The 21488-nt window shown below is 39.5% G+C and overlaps 1 protein-coding gene across 15 annotated transcripts in view; it reads right to left on the minus strand.

Annotated features, from left to right (window-relative positions):
* Positions 1 to 21488, minus strand: part of enox2 (ecto-NOX disulfide-thiol exchanger 2) — a 137087-nt gene that overhangs the window by 25792 nt on the left and 89807 nt on the right. For all 15 annotated transcript variants that reach the window (XM_061281717.1, XM_061281632.1, XM_061281664.1 and 12 more), the window contains 3 exons: positions 19156 to 19287; positions 8535 to 8690; positions 1980 to 2186 (listed from right to left, as the gene is read on the minus strand). In XM_061281717.1, coding sequence (XP_061137701.1) covers positions 1980 to 2186; positions 8535 to 8690; positions 19156 to 19273 — 481 coding nt within the window. In that variant the 5' untranslated portion in view covers positions 19274 to 19287. The remainder of the gene's footprint in view (positions 1 to 1979; positions 2187 to 8534; positions 8691 to 19155; positions 19288 to 21488) is intronic.

Below are 21488 nucleotides of genomic sequence, written 5' to 3' on the forward strand. Positions count from 1 at the left end.
CTTATAGTAATTTCATGTAAATGTGCAATTCTTATTGTTTTTTTTTTGTCTGCATTATTCTACCACTTGTGGTCGGTGCCTAAAAAAGCAGTATTTGGCATATGTTTGAGTGCTATATCCAGATTCTTCTAATATATTTGGATTATGTATAAGGAGGAACCGATTTCAGCCAGGCTTGTTAGCGGAAGGTAAAGGAAATATTAGCAAGGTGTGAATTCCTCTTTTTTTGCTGTTTGGTGTTCGCTGTGAATAGGTTTACTCACTCACTGTGAGGTGGTTTACAGTGGTGGTAATACTGGTAATCAGAAAATCCAGACAACTTCACCATCCGCATTAATTACATCAACGTTCTTTTCACGATCCAAAGCATGCTTAAGTGCTGAGAAATGACGATCCCTTGGCTGACGTGTTTTTAGTAATTTCAACTTCCTTGCGCCAACGCTCGATGAATCACTCGTCAATAGTTTTGGAAGACAGATGGTGTGGGATACTACAATACCCATGAGTCTCGGCTCGCCTTGCTGTGCAGAGGCAGGTGTGAATCAGCATTGCGGCAAATAGGCTCTTTATGTCCCAGCTGGTAAATTTAGGTTCTGCAGTCACGATAAGTCATGTGCGGTGTCATCCTTGCTGAATGAATCAGACGTTGATACACAATCTCGGACGATTCTTGCAAGTTGCTCATCATCAAGTCAATGACCTTGACACCACCGGGTGCCAATTAGAAGTACTAGTTTATAAGACAGGAGGCCTTTATTTGTCTACTTATTTCTATCTATCCACCCGTGGATTGTTCTCAATCATTCAGGTTTACATTCACATCGATGGAAAATTGGTGGTACGTGAAGATTTGATCTACAAACTATGCTAGTTCAAGTGATTGACTATATATGCAATCAAACATTAGGTTTCTTTTCAAATATTTGTTCTGACACAATTTGTATTTAATTTATATGTGCAATAAATTGTAATAATTAATTAAGCACTTGAAAATTGTTAAATCATGGATATTTTGTTTTCATCCAGCAGTATCTAGATTACTTTCAGGCAGTATTTCAGAATATTTATGTAACTACAGGTAACTTTTAGGGAATATTCTAAAAGCATTTAGGTAACTTTTCGGGTAGATTTATTAACGCTTATCTCTTTGAAGTACTCATACGTACAGAAAGTAAAGGCACCGATTTTCACTCTTGATAGAGGCATTACTTCACCATTAAGATGCCAAATTACATTTGGCAATTAGTGGAGCAGATCAGTGGGCTAGTGGTAGAGTGTCCGCCCTGAGAGTTGCGAGTTCATACCCCGGCCGGGACATACCAAAGACTATAAAAATGGTTCCCTGCTTGGCACTCAGCATTAAGGGTTGGAATTGGGGGGTTAGATCACCAAATGATTCCCGAGCGCGGCGCCGCTGCTGCTCACTGCTCCCCTCTCCCCCAGGGGAGGGATCAAAATCACACGGGGATGGGTTAAATTCAGATGACAAATTTCACCACACCCAGATGTGTGTGTGCCGATCATTGGGACTTTAACTTTAACTTTGTAAGATCAACACGCGGACGTGACCAAACACATAGAGCCTCCCTGTGTGCCTTAGTAAAGATCTATGCACCATACAGCTTAAGGAATGCACCCCATTGTGGGTCAATACCTGATCAACCATTGTGATTAACCATCAATCAATCAATTAGAGACGCACTGATAATGATATCAGTGCAAGTGTTGGTATATTAGTACCAATAGATCACAGTAAGATGAATGAATGCAGGATTCATCTGTCAACTAAAACAGTGCATGATTGCATTACTCATGTGTCAACAGAAATAGTTGGATCAGTTTTGAGGAACCTATGATGTTCACACTTGAAGCCATCATTATGGATTTTTAAAAGGTCGGCAAATGCAACGTTTCCATCAATCGATGGCGGTAAAAAACTGCCGCCAACAATAGTGGCAAGGCTGACAAATGTTCCTTACCAGACAGGAAAAGGGCCTTGTCCACCGTGAACTCCTCTGCGAATCGAATATGGCAGAAGTTCTTCTTGCTTTTTCGAATGGCCGTGATATCGCCGCACTGTCCGAACACCTCCATGATGAGCTGTTCGTTGGCATTCTCGGGCAGGCCGCCGACAAACACCGTCTTACAACCAGGAGGACGCTCTCTAGTTGCTGGAGGCGGGAGATCTGTTGGTTGTAAAAGAAAGGCTGGACTGACAACTGGAGATGGGAATAGTAAACAATCAATTTTCCCCCTTTCACGGGAGTACAAACCAATTAATCATTTATTCCGAGCAAGAACACTGCGTGAAGATTAAACTGTTGAGACAACTTTGGCAGGCAATAAAATCCAAGCCACAACAGCATTTTACTATTGAAAGCGGGGAAGGGAGCAGTAGTGACAATTGAAAAATACTAAATAATTTAATACTATGTGCTTGAAACACCAAAATCTGAATAATGTCTCTTCTATCGGGCTCAATAAAAAGCTGCTCAAAAGCTGCAATACATCAAACTGAAGAGGGGAAAAAAGTGATAGCTAACATTGTAATTCAAAAGCACAACAAAAATCCATTAGGGCGTTCAAGGAACATTTCTAAAGAGGAAACAAAAACAGCAAATACCAAAGAAAACAATCTAAATTATCCAGTTCTTGTCACATATTGCCATCAAAAGCCAAAGACATGAATAGTTATGACTTGGGAGAAATGGCTTCTTGAGTGTATTTGTAAGATTAATGCAACGAGTAAAACATCCCATGCATGAAAATGAACCACGTTTAAAGCCCGCCCGCACAGCAGCAATCACTTATCCAAAGCAGACGAGTGTTGACGGATCTCCACTCCAACAAATCAGCCACAGTCGATGTGATTGGAGGAGTGGACGACAGGAGAATCGGATAATCAAAGGCACGTCAAGGATGCTTTTTGTTCTCTTGCGAAAGCTGTGCGGGCTTTCAGACAACCGGATTTGAATACTTTTTAGAAGAACAGCAACCTTTTATTGCATTCGAGGGTGTTCCTTCATTTGCAGAATTGCCGACAGAGACAAAACTCATTTTAAAGGCTTTAAATTTGATATTCGGTATGTTTTACTCTCATTGATGAGTGGAAACGTTCACAAAAATTACGTAATGGCCTTTTCCCACTGCATGGTACCTAGTCAGCTTGACACATTCATTATTATTGTTTTTCCATTGGCAAAATTGACTGTTGTTATTCTGTGTCGATATGTTGCTGCACCATTTGTGTGCAAATATTAAAGGCTGACAACACAATGACAAGGAAGTGTGGTTGTTTGCAATAGACAACGTGCAATGCTCTTTGTTTGATGTTCTGTTTGACAGATTTGGACTAACTCATATACAGATGAGTTTTTATATTATGAAAATTAGGTCAAACGGGGAGGCAAGGAGATCTGCACGTGTTGGGCCAGACTGAGAAAAGGTAAGATGGAAGTCAGGAGAAAGTAGGTAATGCACAGCGATGGTGAGGTTAATCACAGCGAGGAGGTGGAGGAGGAAAATGAATCTTCAATGGGAGACGACGGGGTGGGGCTGCAGGTTTTAACGCTCAGCTAAAGGTCAGTCAGAGGGGACGCTGTGCGATCAGTTAAGACAAAGGAGGGCTGATGGAAACCATATGTAATGCTGTTACATGGACACTTAGCACCTGCACGTAGTTTGTTTCATTATTGCGTTTCTTGTGCTACCAGTCATTTTTGAAATGATACAATACCAAAATACTGTGGGAAGTTCTTCACGTTACAACTAAGGAGGAATGATGCAGTCAAAGCAAAGTGCTGCACTCATTTCATGCTCTGTTTATTTTCCTCATTTTGTTTTGTGCTCGCATAAAACCATCTCGACGACGTATATTCAACAGTTATTTACAGCGCGGATTTCCTCCTTTTCTGAGATTCGGTTGCTCAACAGTAATTGTGCTTCCACACAAAGGGAAAAAATATCAAGTGTATTAAGTATCAAGTTTGGCAATATACAAGCATACCGTTCAGATAATAGTACCCAAATAGAGGCTATTTTTCTTTGAAAATTGTGTGCGTATCTCGTAATGTACATAAACAGTGATGTCGCAAGTTTGTTTTACAATCGTGATGAAAATGTGTTTCATGTAATGAGATGTTAAAACACAAAAACAAACTTGTCAGACTTCTCCACTCAAATATAACACTTTACAGATGACCAACTACTGATTACTGACATTTTAACACCTCAAACACCACAGCTGCCATGGCTGCTACTCCAGGGAGGTAAAAGCATATCGGTGTAGAAGTATCAGAGTATTTTTACGCATATAAGTACAAACGCGCGTTATAGTATCAGCGGCAATACTGACACTGGTATTGGTGCAAACACAATTATTTGCCTAAATACTGTGGTCAGTCATTTCAGCTGCCATGCTGAACTGAAGCAAGAGAATTTATATCTATAATCCTGGCAAAAAAATACAAGCACATTTTTCCTGATTGGAGGTATTTGATCTTGATTAGTGCAATCCATTCCGCCAAATTGGAAAATTAAACCCAAACATGTCTTAGACAGGTGGTGTCATTCTATCCCATACAAATATTTGAGAGGTATTATACGACAGGTCAACATTATATCATGGACCCAATTCCCAGTCCTTAAGGTTACATTCCCCAGACACCCAGAATTCTTGCTTTTCAATCTTAGGTAGGATGTTAAACCCATCCGGGATTTCCAGGAGGATTCCAGGACACATTTCTCCTGATACATTCCGATCGGTTCATTTAAATGTTAAAGAGCTGCCATTTGCTCACAAGGATGTCCCAAGATGAACTCAGACTCCGATGCGACCCTCAATCATGAGCTCTAAGAGCACAGAGATGAGAAACCGGCAACGACTTCCAACAAAGGTCTGCAGATCCGATTGAACCTCTGGACGCTGCGGTATGCATTTAAAGTACGGATCTACGGAACTCAAACAACCCAACCACGAGCTGTATATCAAGACTGTTACAGTTTATTATCGTCAATATATTACTCCTGCTGATTTGAGTGGGGTATTTGCATAGGGTTCTGCTTTGCAAATATCTCATTGATATTCAAGGAGAAAGGAATTCTGCAGTCCCACCTTGAAATAAATGCTTGTAATAACAAAGGGGGATTTGCTGCAATTTGCCAAGGTGACTCCAGATCATCTAGTTTAACGCTTTGTGATATTTGCGGCCCAGCCTGCTAGAGCTACTTTTGGAACTTCTTGTAGCGAGGAAGAATTTCTTGCTGTTATATTTTGGTGAGGAGCTGTATAAAAGTGAAACCTTCATAAAACTGATCAGTATGCAGAAAGATAAAATTCAAGAAGTGATGCAGACTGGATGAAAGAAATGGTGTAATTTCCCGGAGCATGAAAATAGAAAAAACATGGCGTCGTGAAAACAGGACAAATTCTACCACCAACTGTTGTTACAGATGGCGTTGTCTCCACATCAAGCAAGCTACAGCACAGGGATCCCATTTACAACATTCAGGACACCACACTATAATTCAGCTGTGAGGCTGTTTACGTGCCATGATAGGTGCTGCTGTTTTGAGAAACAACAGAGTTCAAATGGCCTTAGCAATGTTTTAATCACATTAGAAATTGTAACTTAGAATTATAATATGCATTTATGCAATATTTTGTTTCAGAGCGAGGATGATAAAATGGATCTTGTCCACCCCCCCAATATTGTATTGTCATTCTGTATTAGCACAGCAGGGGTGTAACAAAACCAACTTGAATTGGGAATTCAGTTTTGATTTAATTGAACCATGAGTTTAATTGAACCATCCGTGCTGCCTAAGAGTTAAACTGAGAGCAAAAAATGGTCTTTTTTTGACGCAAATCAAGTCTATCATCTGTTTCTCTAGATGTCGGATTCTTGGTCGGCTCACCGGGAGATTAAGTGCTTTACGTGACATATTGTGAGATGTGAAGAGAGCCAAGGACAGAAGGCGAGAGGAAAAATAGAAAATGGGACCTGAAAAAAAAGTCCATAATCAGTGATAAATAAAACAGTATAGAGGTCAAAAATAGACTCTGGCTTGAGGCAGCATAATGGTCGTTTTATACAGGAAAAGCCAGACTTTTGTAAATCACCTTTACCTACTACCACATATAGTACTTCCAAAAGCAGTTTACCATTACGCCACAATGAGTTTATTTAGCTAAACCCTCAAATGTGACACTATCTTTTAACTCCTTGAAGACAACAATAAGTTTCGATGTGCAAACTTTTCTTCAGAAAATGAGCCAAGGTGCTAACCTGTGACAGCGCTGCCGTTGCGACGTGGAAGGGAGATAAATAGGTCTTTTCACTCGTAGTCTGAATAAACAAACGAGACCTGAAAATATCACAAGCTTGCTTTTATGTGTGACTGTGGACCCTCATTATGGGCTGACTTGATCCTAAGAGAACAGCGGCACACGTTTTATCTCTTAGAATAACTGCTCAAGTCAGAACTGAACCCACTTTCATTTTTCCCCTCGCATTGGAAGGCTAAATATTCACTCACATCCACAGAAAATGCTCTCAACTCGGTCTCCACAAAACTGCATTTGCCTCCCAAAAAAGAAAAAGTAATTAAAAAATGAAGAGGATATAGTATTTCTGCTCACCAAACAGGTTTTTTTTTGGGTTAACTTCATTGAAGCACGTTTCCCCTGAAAAATCTCAATAATTTATTACCAATTGTTATTGAGATTTAATTTGTGGTTATGAGCACGATCCTGAACATAAGAAGGCAGACTAGCGGTGACAGCAAAGGTGTGATGATAACCGTAATAGAAAAAAACAGGAATAATATGCAACATAGGAAAGGGTCTGTCTGCTCAGAAACACACTCACATATCAATTGACATACACAAATGATTTGAAATGATTCCAACGTAAGTTGCAAGTGTCACTCACACATAGTGGCTAATGACTAGAATGAAAATAACCGCAGAGACTTGACATATTTGTTATTGGCTTATACTCATTCGACCCTGTGAAATACGAATTACCGTTTTTTTCCGTGTATAGTGCGCCCCCATGTATAGTACGCACCCCTAACAATGGCATGCTGATGCTGGAAAAAAGCTTGTACCCATGTATAATACGCACCCAATTTTTATGAATTTTTAAAAAAAAAATTTTTAATTTTTTTTTTTTTTTTTTTAAGTCCCAAAGATCGTCACACACGCAGGGAGGCAATGGGTCCCATTTTTAAAGTCTTTGGTATGGTCTTAACTAGGCTGGATGTCATTTTTTTTGTTGGCGTTGATTTCTCCGACTGCCCCTAAACGCACCACCGCGCTCCGTGCGCACACGGCGGCTCTGTATGGGAGAGACGTTGAAGAGGAATAAAAACACCCTTGGAAACCAAAACTTGCCCCTCGTCGTGACTCGGAGCCGCAACAAATGTTTCGGATTTGTGTAGGGTACATTGTGACAGACGGCAAACTAGCAGGTGATCGAGCGAGCGTCTGATACAAGAGCATTGCGGTCGTATGGACGTGTCTTGCGCAACCGTTCTGCGCATCTGTAATGGCGGCCTCCGTATGACGTCCGGTCCGCGATGGAGATTAAAAAACAAACAATATTTGACAATAACACACCATCGAGGATTGCACCATCGCATCAAACGATGTGTCGTCAATTATGAATTATGAATGAGTGTGTTGGGCAGGATGGCTGAATGCGATGCGCGATTGACAACAAACAAGAAGAAAGGTGAGTTTTATTTCGGGGGAGATTTGTCATGTCTCGTCCCCAGTTTTGCTATGTGTCTAGGTTGCCATAGTGTCTGTTCGTATCACCCCGCTCTTCCTGTGTCACCTCAATCGATGTAACGTGTTTTGTATTTAAGTCCTGTCTGCCCCTCGCTCACCGTTGGATCATTGCATGTGTTACTGTCATTCTGTTCCTGTCTTTGGTAATGTCACCCTGTCTTTTTGTTCCACGACTTTGTCGGTCAGTCCTGTTGTTGGTTTTGTTGTACCATGACTTTATTTAAAAAAAAAAAAAAAATTAAAAAAAAAAAAAAATTTTTTTTTTTTTTCTTTGTACCCATGTATAATACGCACCCCAGATTTTAGGACAATAAATTAGTAAAATATTGCGCACTATACACGGAAAAAAACGGTATATTAACGCAGTTTAGCCAATGGCGGTTGTTTGAATATTTTCATCACAGATATGTGTAAACTGCATGTGTGCACCAAAGTGCCCCTTGGAGGCCAAGGTAAAAACAACAGATGTCAGCCATACTTCAAGATCAAATGGATGTAAATGTGATGGATTTGAATGAAAATTATGTCATAATCAATAAAACTACATAATAAAAGTACATTTATGTCAACTACGCAATGTGAATAATATGATGAAGAATCAGTACTTGGTAGTCAAATTTAATGCTCAGCATTGTCATATTTGTATAGACCCTGATGCTTTTAGTTTTTTCATCCTCTTAATAGTAAAACTGACTACAGAAACTGTGCAGAGGTGCGGTAAGGTCATAGCATGACTTACTGGGGTTGGGGGGGAAGAGGGTGCAGCTCTTGCAGTGGATGATCTCTTTGACGACGGGCACGTCGTGCGACAGGGGTGCGGGCACCATGCCCAGGCCGGGCATCAAGGGGTTGATAGGGGTGATCCCGGCCATCATCCCGAGGCTGGGGTCAAAGTCTGCAAGGAAGGAAGACGCCAGGATCAGCTCTTGCAGCAATTTCCCACAGTGACACTTCATCATATATTGATCATATTTTTCTTCACAGTTTAAAAAATTCATTGTGAATTGATTGTGTGGTTATTCCAATTCATGACTTAATAATGCGGTAAACAATATACATTATTAAAATGTTAGCTTGGTAAGTCCCGTGCGTGACACTTTTGACCGTTGTTGCAGTTAGGAGTATTATTTTCTTTTCTACAACTACAATAATAAACATACAAACTAGTTATTTCAAGTGACCTCTGACTGTCAGAATAAAGGAGCAGTATTATTTATTTTAACACAACTCAATTAGATTGTGCATGCATACTTATTGCTATGCACAGTGAGTGCATAAAATATTTGGCTAACAACTACCACAATTGCTGTTTTGATACCTCTTCAAATAAGCTTTTTCAGTGCGACAGTCGTTACGTCCGACAATCATCTAGATTGTTATTTTATTTTACATTATATAGTATAATTAGGTTTCTTGTGACCATAAGAGGGACTGTGAACGTCATGAAAGAAAACAAATAATGTGTAAAAACATTTTTTTCCATCATCATTCCAAGTTTGATATTTGGTACTCAGATAGAATTTTTTTCCATTTTTTATTTATTTTATTTTGTTGGAGAAAATAACATCACATGCATGTCAAATGTATTTGAAATTAAATATATATGTGTAAGTCAATAAATGTATTCTTCAGACATTGTTTATTATTTTGATACAGATTAATTTACTTGTGAAATAATTTGAAACATTTGTGGAAAGAATTCTATTCAAACGTCTTATTCATTAGATTTCAGGCAGGCTTTTCATAGCATGGGTGTAGCAATATTGTGACAGATATATTCTAGGACTTCAACGATAACATTTTTACTATTTGAACCATACAATGGCAAATATATCGCTGCCATTTCCAAGTAGACTCATTTGGATGAGCAGTAAATCGCATGCAGGCCAAGTTACATAATATATAGCACTAAATGGAAATAGAGCCTATAATTCCTTAAAAATGAAGGGAGTGGGAGAATAGAGGCATTAGCACATTAAAGGTGCAGACTTGGAATAGATCCCTGGAGCCAGAGAGGATGTAATAAATACGCAAGTTATAAAACAAGCTGCAATAATGAGTGGAGAGAAATAGAGTCGTTTGCAAATTGTATCAGGCTTTGCCAATAAATCCTTTTGAATTGAATTGAAAGAGACCCAACTAACATGGAGGGAATGCTGCAAACTATATTTATATACATATTATCGAACAGGAAGGAAAAGTGCTATGAGGCAATGCGTCGCACCACCTTGAGGAAGTTGTGCTGCGTCCATGCATAACATTTGCTGGTGTCAATCAATAAGAGCGCAGTGCTGTGCGGTGCGGCGGCTAATAAAGTTGATTTCCTCCCAGTGAGGTTCCTCATTTACATTGGTGTGGTAAAGCTCCGGGCTATGTTTCATCACCAGCATACTATTACGATTGTCATTATTCCCTCACTTCTTATTACGAGATGCCAAATTTATTTTCAAGAGATGTTTATACAGCCTTCCAACAGACATAGCAGGTTGTAATTGACTGAATGTTAAGTATTAACCACGCTGAATTATTCAGTTTTTGCATTCATATGATATGTAAATTAATACATTGCTATTCCCTCTGAAATTCTGAACGCTGAAAAACGAAATGTTTCTAAATTTTACAAGCGAGTACATCGAAACACATCATAGTATTACCCAAATGTCATCACAAAGCACAATATTTATGCTAAATATGAGATGAATAATTGACAAACAATTTTGTTGGATAATGGATGGCTGGATATCATAACATTGACTGGAATTCAGTTTGAAGACTACATTTCAAATGTAGTAAAGTATTACAACAGCAAGGCCAAGTTCATTGCTTTTTTTTTTTTTGCATATTGAAGACTTTCAGTTTTCCAAACAAAAGACGAATATCATACAAAAGTTCAGAATTGCAGTTTTCATTTCATGGTATTTACATCACGATGGGATAGGGCACCTGTTGTCTGAAGCCACCAACTTTCCCAGTAAGCAAATGTTTTAGAACAGACATTAAATTTGCAGTCTTTTTCAGTTTTTCATCATCATCATCATCATCATCATCATCATCATCATCATCATCATAACAAACCGAGTTTATCCGCTTAGGCGATTAATCAAGGAAATAATCAGTAGAATAATGAATTTTAAAATCCGACAGCTGCAGCCATTGTACACATTGTAAACATATTTGTACACACACAAAAAACTGCAAACATCAAATGTAATGTCAAGACTACACAACACTAAACAGTGAAACACAGCGGTTGCTAACGGGCTTCCTTCAATATGATGCTGTCAATGATGGATTTTTGCAACCTATTGCATTGCAAAAGTGAAGCTTATCTTTGCGTTGGTGGAAAAGATCACAGGTACATTCAGAGAGGTTTTCCTATGGAGCCGCACAAACCAAAAGTAAAAGAAAGCTTACGACAGGGTCTGCCCACGATGCAACCTATGTGTCTGATCCTTTTTACATGTCTTATCTTTTCATTTCAGACTCCTCATTCTTTTGTTCCCCTGACAACATCTTCCTCACCCACAACTGACTGCGTTTTATCAAGATCTCGACGATGCGCATCGTTTGACCACTCGTTCTACTGACTGTTTGTTTGCTCAACATAATTACAATTGGAGCAGCTCATCAATCATATGTAAAATGTGAAAAGATTCACACAAGGCTCCTGGCCAGAAATGTTCGACGTGCCTCTCCCACTGCTTTCTCCTCGTCTATTCCTGACGTAAGCGCTCCTCTGAACAGGTGGCGGTCGGGAAGACATGGGCGCTTTCTGTATAATATTCTTTAATGAGGCGAGATGCCCTTGCCACCTAGACCACCAGCAGGGATTGTAATATGCTTCTCTCAATCTCTGACACCATCGTTGGATTTCTATACGAAGACGCTAGCCTTCATTTTTTCTCCTCCTGCTTGCAACCAGCAGCAGAAATGCTCGAAGAAAGTTATTTCATCTTGCTGATCTTCTCTAAAAGGAAACTACTTGACCCTTTTCCAACCTTCTTGATCTCGTAGCTTTTACCTCCAAGCTAAGGAATGAAATGCAATATTTCCATCAAGTGCTAAAGCTTAGTTGAGTTTCACATTGTTCGCTCTGGGACACTTTAAATCTTGATCTAGCTTAATGTATGACTCCAAAGCAGGTGGTCATAGAATCACATAATATTGTATTGTACAATGCATATAGAACCCCTTGGGACTTCTCAATTAGCATCTCAAAGATTAACCAGGCGTGCGTCTTTCTTTATTTTATTGCATTTTATGTAGTGTGTTGAACTATGTCAGAGCAATTTGTGAACACATAATTTTTAGATGTGCTATATAAATAAATATTACCATGACACTCATCTTTAGGTTCTTTTCTTTCAGTTTATCAAAATGACCACAGCCCAATTGATACTAATACAGTCCTGGACGGCAGACCATTTATTACAGCTCATCAAGCACAAAACTGATAGTCATTGGTCCTGGAACTCGAGACAGTGAGAGAGAGAGTAAAACATCTCAAAATTACAAAAACTTTGTTTTAGACCATCATACAAAGTTAAAAAGTGACTCAGAGCTAAATTTTAATCCATAGTTAATATCAGTGACAGCTTTATTTCACAACCACAAAAAACATAGCAAGAGTCCTCCTGTTTTGCTCTCTTGAGAAAACCCAGGGGTGCTAATGCACACTTTTATCTCCAGCCGTATTGATTACAGCAACACTTCTCTTTTCTGGTCTTTCTAAAAAAAAAAATGAACAGCTTACAATTACTGCAGGATCCAGCAGCCCATTTGCTGACGAAGAGAGAGAGAGCACATTATAATGTTTTTAGAGGCCCTGCATTAGCACCGTGTGTTTCACGATCAATTTTAAGGGTCTTTCATTAATTTATAAAACCATTCATGGTCTTGGTCTCTCTTAACCAGTAAATATTCTCTGAACTTATTGACCACCACAGAGCCACAGGTGCTTTTGATACCGGCCTGTTAGTAATATGCCGACTCAGAGCTAAGACCCACGGGGAGGCGTTGTTCCAAGTACGCGGCATTCGTCTCGAAGAAGTCTGCCAGAGAGTGTTTATATTTTTTAAAAGAGTAATTTGCATCTTATAGCATATTTCAGAAATATGTAGACTATTTGGTGCATTGGCAAACACAGAAAAAAAATATGACACCTAACGAAACCAAAATGTAGTACATTACCTATTTCTGAAAAGACGAGTAGTCACTTCCCTGCTGTTTTGCGCTTTGTCAAATTGCATAAGAGCGGAAACAGTCTGATGTTAGTCATGTTATCAGCCTTTGTAAAACACCAACTCGAAAAATGTAACTGACCCTTGGCTAGTGCTGCGTAGGGAAAGTATTGATGACGGATGGAAAAGTTGGGGTACCCCGTAAACTCAGTTGTCAGTCATTAAAAGGGCACTCTTTGAAAACAAACCATAAGTGAAAGACAAGCAGAAACAAATTAGGAAGTAGCCAGAATCACAAACATGTTTCTGTGCCTTGTCCACTATGTGTAGGTCAGGACTCTTCAACTATTGAGTAAGTTTACTTACTAAATTTTCGTTCATAATGGCTGACCTGGCATTGTGTTTTATTTTTTATTTTTACATCTATCCATGTTTTTGTACCATAAAGAATAAATCCATATCCGTCCGTCCATCCGTCCGTCCGTCCATCCATCCATCCCAGTGTCATAAATGAGCTTGAGTCAATTGAGGCAGACTTTGGGTGAGAGGTATGGTACACCCTGGACTGTTTGTCAGTCAATCACAGGGCTCATTTAAATAACCAATCATTCACAACTACTCACATGCACACCCATGAAGACTTGAGTTTTCAATTAACTCCAGATTAGATCCCAGAACCCCAGAACGGTGGCGCCTACAATGTTCCAGAATGGTTACATTGGACCTTAAGCAAGACATATTTATTTCATGATGATGACAGTTTGTGCGAAGGAAGAAATTAATTCACTTTACGACTTTGTCAAGCACTACCTTTTTTCCAGTTGGTACTCGTAGCAAAGGGGAGCCAAAAACCTGTCGTCGTACTTTGGAGTCCTCATCATTTTTTACAATAGGCACCCAAATAAATTGCCTGAAGTACCTAAGTGGATTCAAGTGGATTGCTTGATGGAAATAACCTAAAACACTCTTCATGAAAGGGAAGGGGTGTCATGAATGCCATCCTAGCATCCCTATACCTAACCATCCAATTCTATTTTCCAGCATATAGACGGTGAATATGCAAGTCTTTGCCTCTCAACTCTGTCCGCCTCCACACACTGCCTAAACCTCTTGGCACATTTCCAACGTAGCTTCCAGGCAGTCAGCAGAAAGGGACACTGCAGTCCATCCAAGGATGGGAAATGCGCTTACGGCAGAGCAATGACCTCCCAGATAATGTGTGATGTTAATCCAGGTGAGCGACAAAAGAAACGCACATTGTGCTCCTCATTCATTTTCAGGAACGACAGTCGGCTGATGCGTTATGAGGTTCGACATATATTTCCCTACAGTATGAGTGAGTGTATTTTTTGTGTGTGTGTGCGGGCACAGTGGGGCGGGGATGAGGATGTGTAGGATGCAGCAGACAAAGGAGTAGTTGTTTATTCAAACAACCGTTATCCCCGGAGTCTCCTTATCTCGTCTCCGCAGTGCATTTGAGCAGAAGTATGTGAATCTAAATGAAGCTTGATCAATTTGCAAATGTATTTGGGCAATAATGAAAATACTTCTGGAACGGAGAAAGGGAGCGATTTTGCCTACACATCTCAGAAATCCTAATTTCTGTGAAAACGGGCACTTTGTTTTGATTAACATGCAAAACAGCGAGCTAGTTTGGATATTTAAATGTGGACTTCCTGATTGTACTGCATACCCATGGCAGGGACTTGTGGGATCTCACAGGAATCCATTCTGGGTCCCCTTTTCTTCAATCTTTACATGCTGCCCTTTGGCTAGTAATACTAAGTATTAACAACTTTTACATTCTTACTGACATTAGATGCATATAGAACTTGGAACTCTGTCACTGCTTCTAACAGCACTGTGCCGATGATAAACGACTCTTTTTTCTCAACTCATTAAAAGCCTTCAATCATTACTTTTGGTATTTGATCAGGGTTCTGACGTGAAACCTATATATACTCAGTGACATTGCTTGCCCACAATTGTCACTCTTAACTTTTAAAGATACGCATGCTAATCCTAGTTTGCCCTGCTGCTGTGCCTTAGCTCTGGACATTGCTGTATTGTATTCCACAGGGCTCGCTTTGCTCTCAGTTTCCCAGTGAACAAAATGTAAATGTAACAGTAAAAGTCTTCCTCAAATATACGGACTCGCTGTCACTCACCAAATGAAGCACCATCAACAATGACAACGTTGTTGGTTGTTCAAGGTATGTCTTGAAGCTGATTCAGTTGCTAGTAGCAGTCCTTTTCTCAACAAGTAAAGGAATCCTTAACTGACCCTTGGGTACAAAGCCTGCAGACAAGCTACAGTATAGAAGTGGCCATCTGGTTCTACTTGAAGCCTGAATGTGCTTCAGTGAACACAGGGTAAATAATGAGGACTGCTCCTGGAGGAGGATATGTTCTCTATGTCAGATGTCATAGTAGATGTTGGAACCAGAAGTTGCCTCCTGCTGAACCTATTACCAGTTGTACATACTAAGATTTGAGGGGTTTGACATTCCTATGGATTTTTCATGTAGCATGGGCTCTATTGGCCAATTGTTTGTCATTGGAATGGAAATTTTATTATTTACTATATTACTATATTTATGATTAGATTAATTGCAGTATAACTGCATTCTATTTTAGCGTCGATTTTTAATTCACCATGTTGACAAAGTTACGTATTAGTAACAACCCTGCGTTCCAGCCTTGAGAACAACAAGGCCACAGAGCCAGGTTCGTCATTGCTATGCCAACACATACATTTGAGAATGATTGCTTTGACTCAATGAGCATGTGTGTGCTTCTGGCCACAAATAGTTTTGCATCCATCCTACTGACACCAAGCTTTAATTCCAACATGTAGCAGGTCTTCTGTTTAGGCTTGGCTGTGAAAAAGCAAAATGGCCAAGCAGTTACCAAGAATTAAAACAAAAGATACAAGATATTAAACATAAATTTATCTACAGCAACTTTGACAGATTGCAGTTTCTAAAAGATGGTATAAATGCAGAAACTTGGTCTATTAGGAACCACTCTATTGTTTGTAACTTGTCAACACGCGATAAATCGCCAATTGTATCCAATTTGCATACCTTCTGTCAAATAAAAGCAATTTTCTCAAATGAATGCCCACAAATCTGAAAAAAAATATCTACAGATTGCAGCTGCACCGACTATCACCTAAAGGCATTCAATCAATTTGAGTCCTCAACCATTTCATTTTACTGAGCACAATATGACACAAAGACGCCTCACGTCATCCTTTTTGACCTCATACCTTGTGTTCTGTACTTTTCACACAAGGCTTCTGCTGCCCCCTTGGTTAGTAGATTGCCAGCTTCTATTTAAACCGCATCACCTTTCTTCTTCCATTGTGAACAGTTTTCCTTACTTTGTTTGCCGACACTCGGCTGTACAAGAGTTTTAAAAAGCATCAACTGACACTGCATTTTCAACAAAATTGGGAGCGAAAAAAATCAAAAATCCTACCTCCATTTTGTGATCCATCCATTCATTTTCTGTACCGGTTGTATTGACAAGCAGAAGAAGTTGAATCTGTTACTACAAGAGCATTCTTTTTGACTGGCTTTCCCAGATGAGGAAAAGGTTCTTCATAAGAAAAGGTGCTGGTTTTAGATTCCAGCTTTTGTTCCAAAAAGGAACACAGCAAACTAATCTGAGACTCACTTGACAAGACTACCTTGAAGTGCTGCTTTTCATTTCATGGACGCTCGTACTGAATTTTGTGCTATGTGCTTGCAATCAGTATGCAACACAATTGGTTTGTGTTCTTGCATCTATGGAGGATCCTGACCCTATACAAGTGGAGTAACCCCGTTAAAAAGAATCATCAACAGATTCAACACTCTTAGTATTGGTAATTAATAACAAAACTGTAGAACGACTTCACATTTAGATTGCCGTCATAATCCTGACATGGAACAACAACATTTACTGAGCTGTAATTCATCTATTGCTGCTGCTGCTGGCCTGACTCCAGTCCCCTCCTCTATCCAAACACTTCACTCATGAAAACATGTGCTCCAAACCTCCTCACAGACACAAATGCTGGAAGCCCCATCCGCAGGAATAAAACTGTCATCATTGCCCGCTTTGTAAACGCTGAAGTGGATTGGAGGCTTTGCCCTAGGTGGTGGTCTGTTTATTCAGCTGTCTGACTGGACATTTGCGCTTGGCCGGAGGCACGGTTAAAGAAGAAGAACAAGAATAAAAAAAATCCTGTCTCACAGTGGATGAAATTGAAGGCAAATGTGTGATGAAAATAGTTGGGCACCCTGCAATGAATGAAAAAAGCAACTTAAAAGATGGATACAGGAAAACAGTCAACACACAAGACACACTTTAGAGAGAGCAAATGGAAAAGGACAGTGAACTGTCTCACGGGTGTTTAGAGGTGAAGAGAAAAGATGATGTTTAGTCATGAAGAATCGATAGGTAATCCACCTGGATTAGTTCAGAGTCGCAACAGTGGCTCGGGACTGCATGCGTGTCTGTGTGTTTTGTGTGTTGTGTGTGTGTGGGGGCGAGCGAAAATGTCTTATGGCAAAGTAGGCACACTGAAGTGTGGCGATAGCATGTATAGTAACCAATGCTATCATACATAACATCAAGTAGTATTAATCTCTTTCTCAATTATGTTTTCATCCAGGAGCTCAATAGATCAACAACAAATGTGAATAATAAGCCACAAAGTAATGAATGTAAATGCGGAATTATTGATTACAAATCATGATTTGTGAGTGGTTGTCTTTATCTTAATCTAAGATACTTAGAGGCACATTTTGACCACATTAGGAAGTTTTGAAGTACTGTTTTGTGTTTTGAATGCAGAATCTTAGTTTGAAATTCATTACCCCCTCATTAAGACAGACTATATTATTTTTTGGGGGTACAGAAGTCAATTTTGTTCCTTACTTTTGTATCTGATTCCACTTTAGGCCCATTGGTAGTGGCGCATAACCCTGTTAAACAAAGTAATTTTGAAAGAAAACGTCTGAATCTTGCTCTTAACACCTACAGAAAGCAATGCCTGTCGGTTCGTTCTATATTTGGTTGGAAAAGAGAATAAAGCAGACAGTTATTTGTAGGTAGACAGTCTCGTCACCGTGGGATAGAGGAAACGTAATTTCGGTTTCTTTGTGTGAAAACCGACATGTGAAGGGATTGACAATAAAGCAGACTTTGACTTTGACTTTTGACTTTGAAAATGCATTTACAAGAAAAAAAAATTGGGGTCCACGACCAAACTGCGTTAGATCGTGTGCAATCGGTGTGTAAAATCGAGGTTCAGGTGTAGTTTGAGAAAAATAGCGGTGGAATGTATAATAAAATTATAAAAAATTTGAAAGATTGTTAAGATGGACTGCATCTGAGATCCATCTGTTTTAGCACAGAATGAAGATGCAGACTGTTAGTTTATGGTGTTAGTAGCTGATAGCTAGAAGCTATAGGCTTGATCAAAGGTTTTACACAGAGTTCTACATGTGTGCTTTGTTTAATGAATTACACACCAAAAATGCATGTTTATGTAAAACATATGACTTGACTGCCCTATATGTTAAAAGCAAAACGCGCAGCCTTTGGAAAGTTTTGTTGTCGGATGACAACGGCATTTTAGCTGAGTCATCGGTTTGTTTAACATTCACACCATGAGCAATGCAACCACACAGGAAATGAACTCACTCCACTCTCCACGATGGAAAATGAAAGACCCTGACCTCAATGGCAACTCAAGGAAGAGCAGCTCTTTTTACAAGACTCTTAAAAAAAAAAAAAAGTAGATGTTGCTCACAAACAGATACAACAAACAGACCAGGCGAGTTAATTCATTTTTAAGGTTGTGTTTTCTTCTTTTGAGTCACCTAATCCGTTTTTTAAATACTCTTTGATGCTTTATCTTAAATAGAAAATAGCCTTAAGGACAATTCAATTAAAAAATAATTACAATTTCAATGATGGGGAACGGAGCAGCTCTAGCAAAGCTCCTGCTTTAAACATTGCTTTGTCCACTTGAAGGAAAGACATAAGGTTTTTTGATTGACAAATAACGACAACTCGCACAAGTACAGAATTGAAAAATCAAAATCAATGTTAATGAAAAAAAAAAAATGTGTTGGGAAAAATCATGTGTTCTCATTGTTTTTGTACACTGTTGCATTGCAGTACCTGGCATGAGAGGCTGTCCAGCGATGCTCATTGGAGGCATCCCCAGGTTGTTCATGGCGGTGGCCCACGGGTTGGGGTCCGACATGGGCATCGATATGGAGTTGGACTCCATTGTCATGTTATGAATCCCCTCTGAGGATGGATAAAAACAACACTGATTAGTGCGAGGAGAAAAATATTCCAACTCAACATGATGACGCTACTGTATTGGATTTTAGTGGGAAACCAGACATGACAATCTTGAATTTCAGTAATGACATTTTAAATAGAACACCCAAAGTTGAAGATACTGTACATGTTTGACCTTATAGCCTACATTCTTATTGTAAAAAAGTGGAACATTTAAAAAGTAAAAGCAGTAATTTATTTATTTTATTATTGTTTTTTTGTTGTTGTTTTTTTACAATGTATTAAAAATTACCTTTCTTCTACATTCTCTTCATGAAAAACAAAATTCTGAGCTACAGCAAATTTTTCTTTGGGCAGTGGCATTATTTTGTGGTGGTCTATTTTACACAAACCCCACTGTCCAGTGCGGATTATCTATGGATTTTTCATGATTTTTATAATATTGTATGATTAGTGCATATTCTCATCTGTGGCTTATAGTCCGGAGCAGTTTGTATATGAACAAAACTGTATTTTCCCTTAATTTTAGCTGGTCTGCTTACATTCAGGTGCGTCTTATAGTCCGGAAATTATGGTACACCTTTACATCCAGCCTTAACATTTTCTTTACTGTCAAAAAACAGTGTGATACAAAGTGTTGTCATTTAGTACAACTTTTTCATGACAATTTCACCATAAAAAGGGTAGATTTGGGGGGGAAAAAAACGATTTGACTAAGGGGGAAATGAACACCCTCATTGTTTTTGTGTCAATAGTTTTTAGAGATGGGAAAATATTTGGCTGTTCTGTAATGCCTTTTCCATGCCAATGTTGTACTGAGCATAATATCTGTGCCTCGAGGATGTAGCTCAACTTCCCTTAGCTGATGGGATGAGTCGCCTTAGACACTAAACTTTTTTGAGACACAATCAAGAAGCAGCTTAGTGCGCTCCATTTTGCCTCAAGACATGATTTGCCACAAATCAGTTCAACAAAACTTAGTGTTCATGCTTCTAAAAAATAGTTTATATTCTCCATTTGATTTCCCTCATGTTATCTACATATACGTGGACAACATTGTTGGCACTCCTCTGTTAATCCAAACAAAAAAAAACCACTATGCTCACAGTAATAAATTGAGCAATGTAAGAAAAATGTAATGAAAACAAACCAATGAAAATCAGACATTGCTTTTGAATGGTGGCACAACACAATTATTCTTAAAACAAACTCATGAAACAGGCCTGGACTAAAGTAATGGTTTCCCTAAAAACGATTGAAATTAATGTGACCATGCGCTGTTTGTGCTGTGGGAACCACATTAAACATGGACGAGAGAAAAGGAAGGGCAGCGTTGTCTCAGTAGATTAGAAACATTGTAGACAAGCAAGTTAGGTAAAGGCTTTAAGACCATCTCCAGCAACGTCATGATTCTGTGACTACGGTTGCACATATGGAGGAATTTGATCTATTTTGGACCTATCGTATCTACATCTACCATATCTACGTATATATTATATCAATCAATCGTATCTATTATATCGATGCCTGCGTCCGTCCGTCCGTCCGTCCGTCCGTCCGTCCGTCCATCCATCCATCCATCCATCCATCCATCCATCCATCCATCCGCCACAACTGATCCCAAAGTTTTCTTTGACTTTGACTTCCTTGATTTCTGTCCTAAATTCCCCATGAGGGCCGTAAGCAGCACGGCAGTGAGAAGGTTTTTGTCATGGCATCTCCAATCACATTCTCTTCTTTTAAAAGTGAGCTCAGTTTGCCATGACCCTGCAGCCTCTCTCAAAAGATACTTGGAAAAGTATCCATCTTGTCGCGATTGGTACCCTTTTATTAGGATTCTCCAACAAAGGAAATGAAAAGGGACTGGTTTCACATGCAGAGATACGTTTGATAGCCAACTTCCCTCAATGCGATTATAGTGGCGCTGGGGCCCAACTGGCACCTGGCAGTTAAAAACTGTGGGAAATCACAAACGTTGGTAGAAATAATGTCCCCTGAAATAGCAAACCCGCAGTCACAGCGCAGTGAACTCATCACGTGTGCTCAGCCGGTGGCCGTGGTCCATTTCACCTTTCAAAAGCAACTTTCACTCTCTCCTCTGCTCGCCCTCTGTCCAGCTGACGGAGCCACAAATTGCTGCGAGAGCCAAACTGCCCCCTCGTCGCCCTGTGACACACACCGCTGTTTATCAGGGACAGACAAAG

Source organism: Syngnathus typhle, linkage group LG1, assembly GCF_033458585.1.
Source record: "Syngnathus typhle isolate RoL2023-S1 ecotype Sweden linkage group LG1, RoL_Styp_1.0, whole genome shotgun sequence".
Taxonomy (NCBI): domain Eukaryota; kingdom Metazoa; phylum Chordata; class Actinopteri; order Syngnathiformes; family Syngnathidae; genus Syngnathus; species Syngnathus typhle.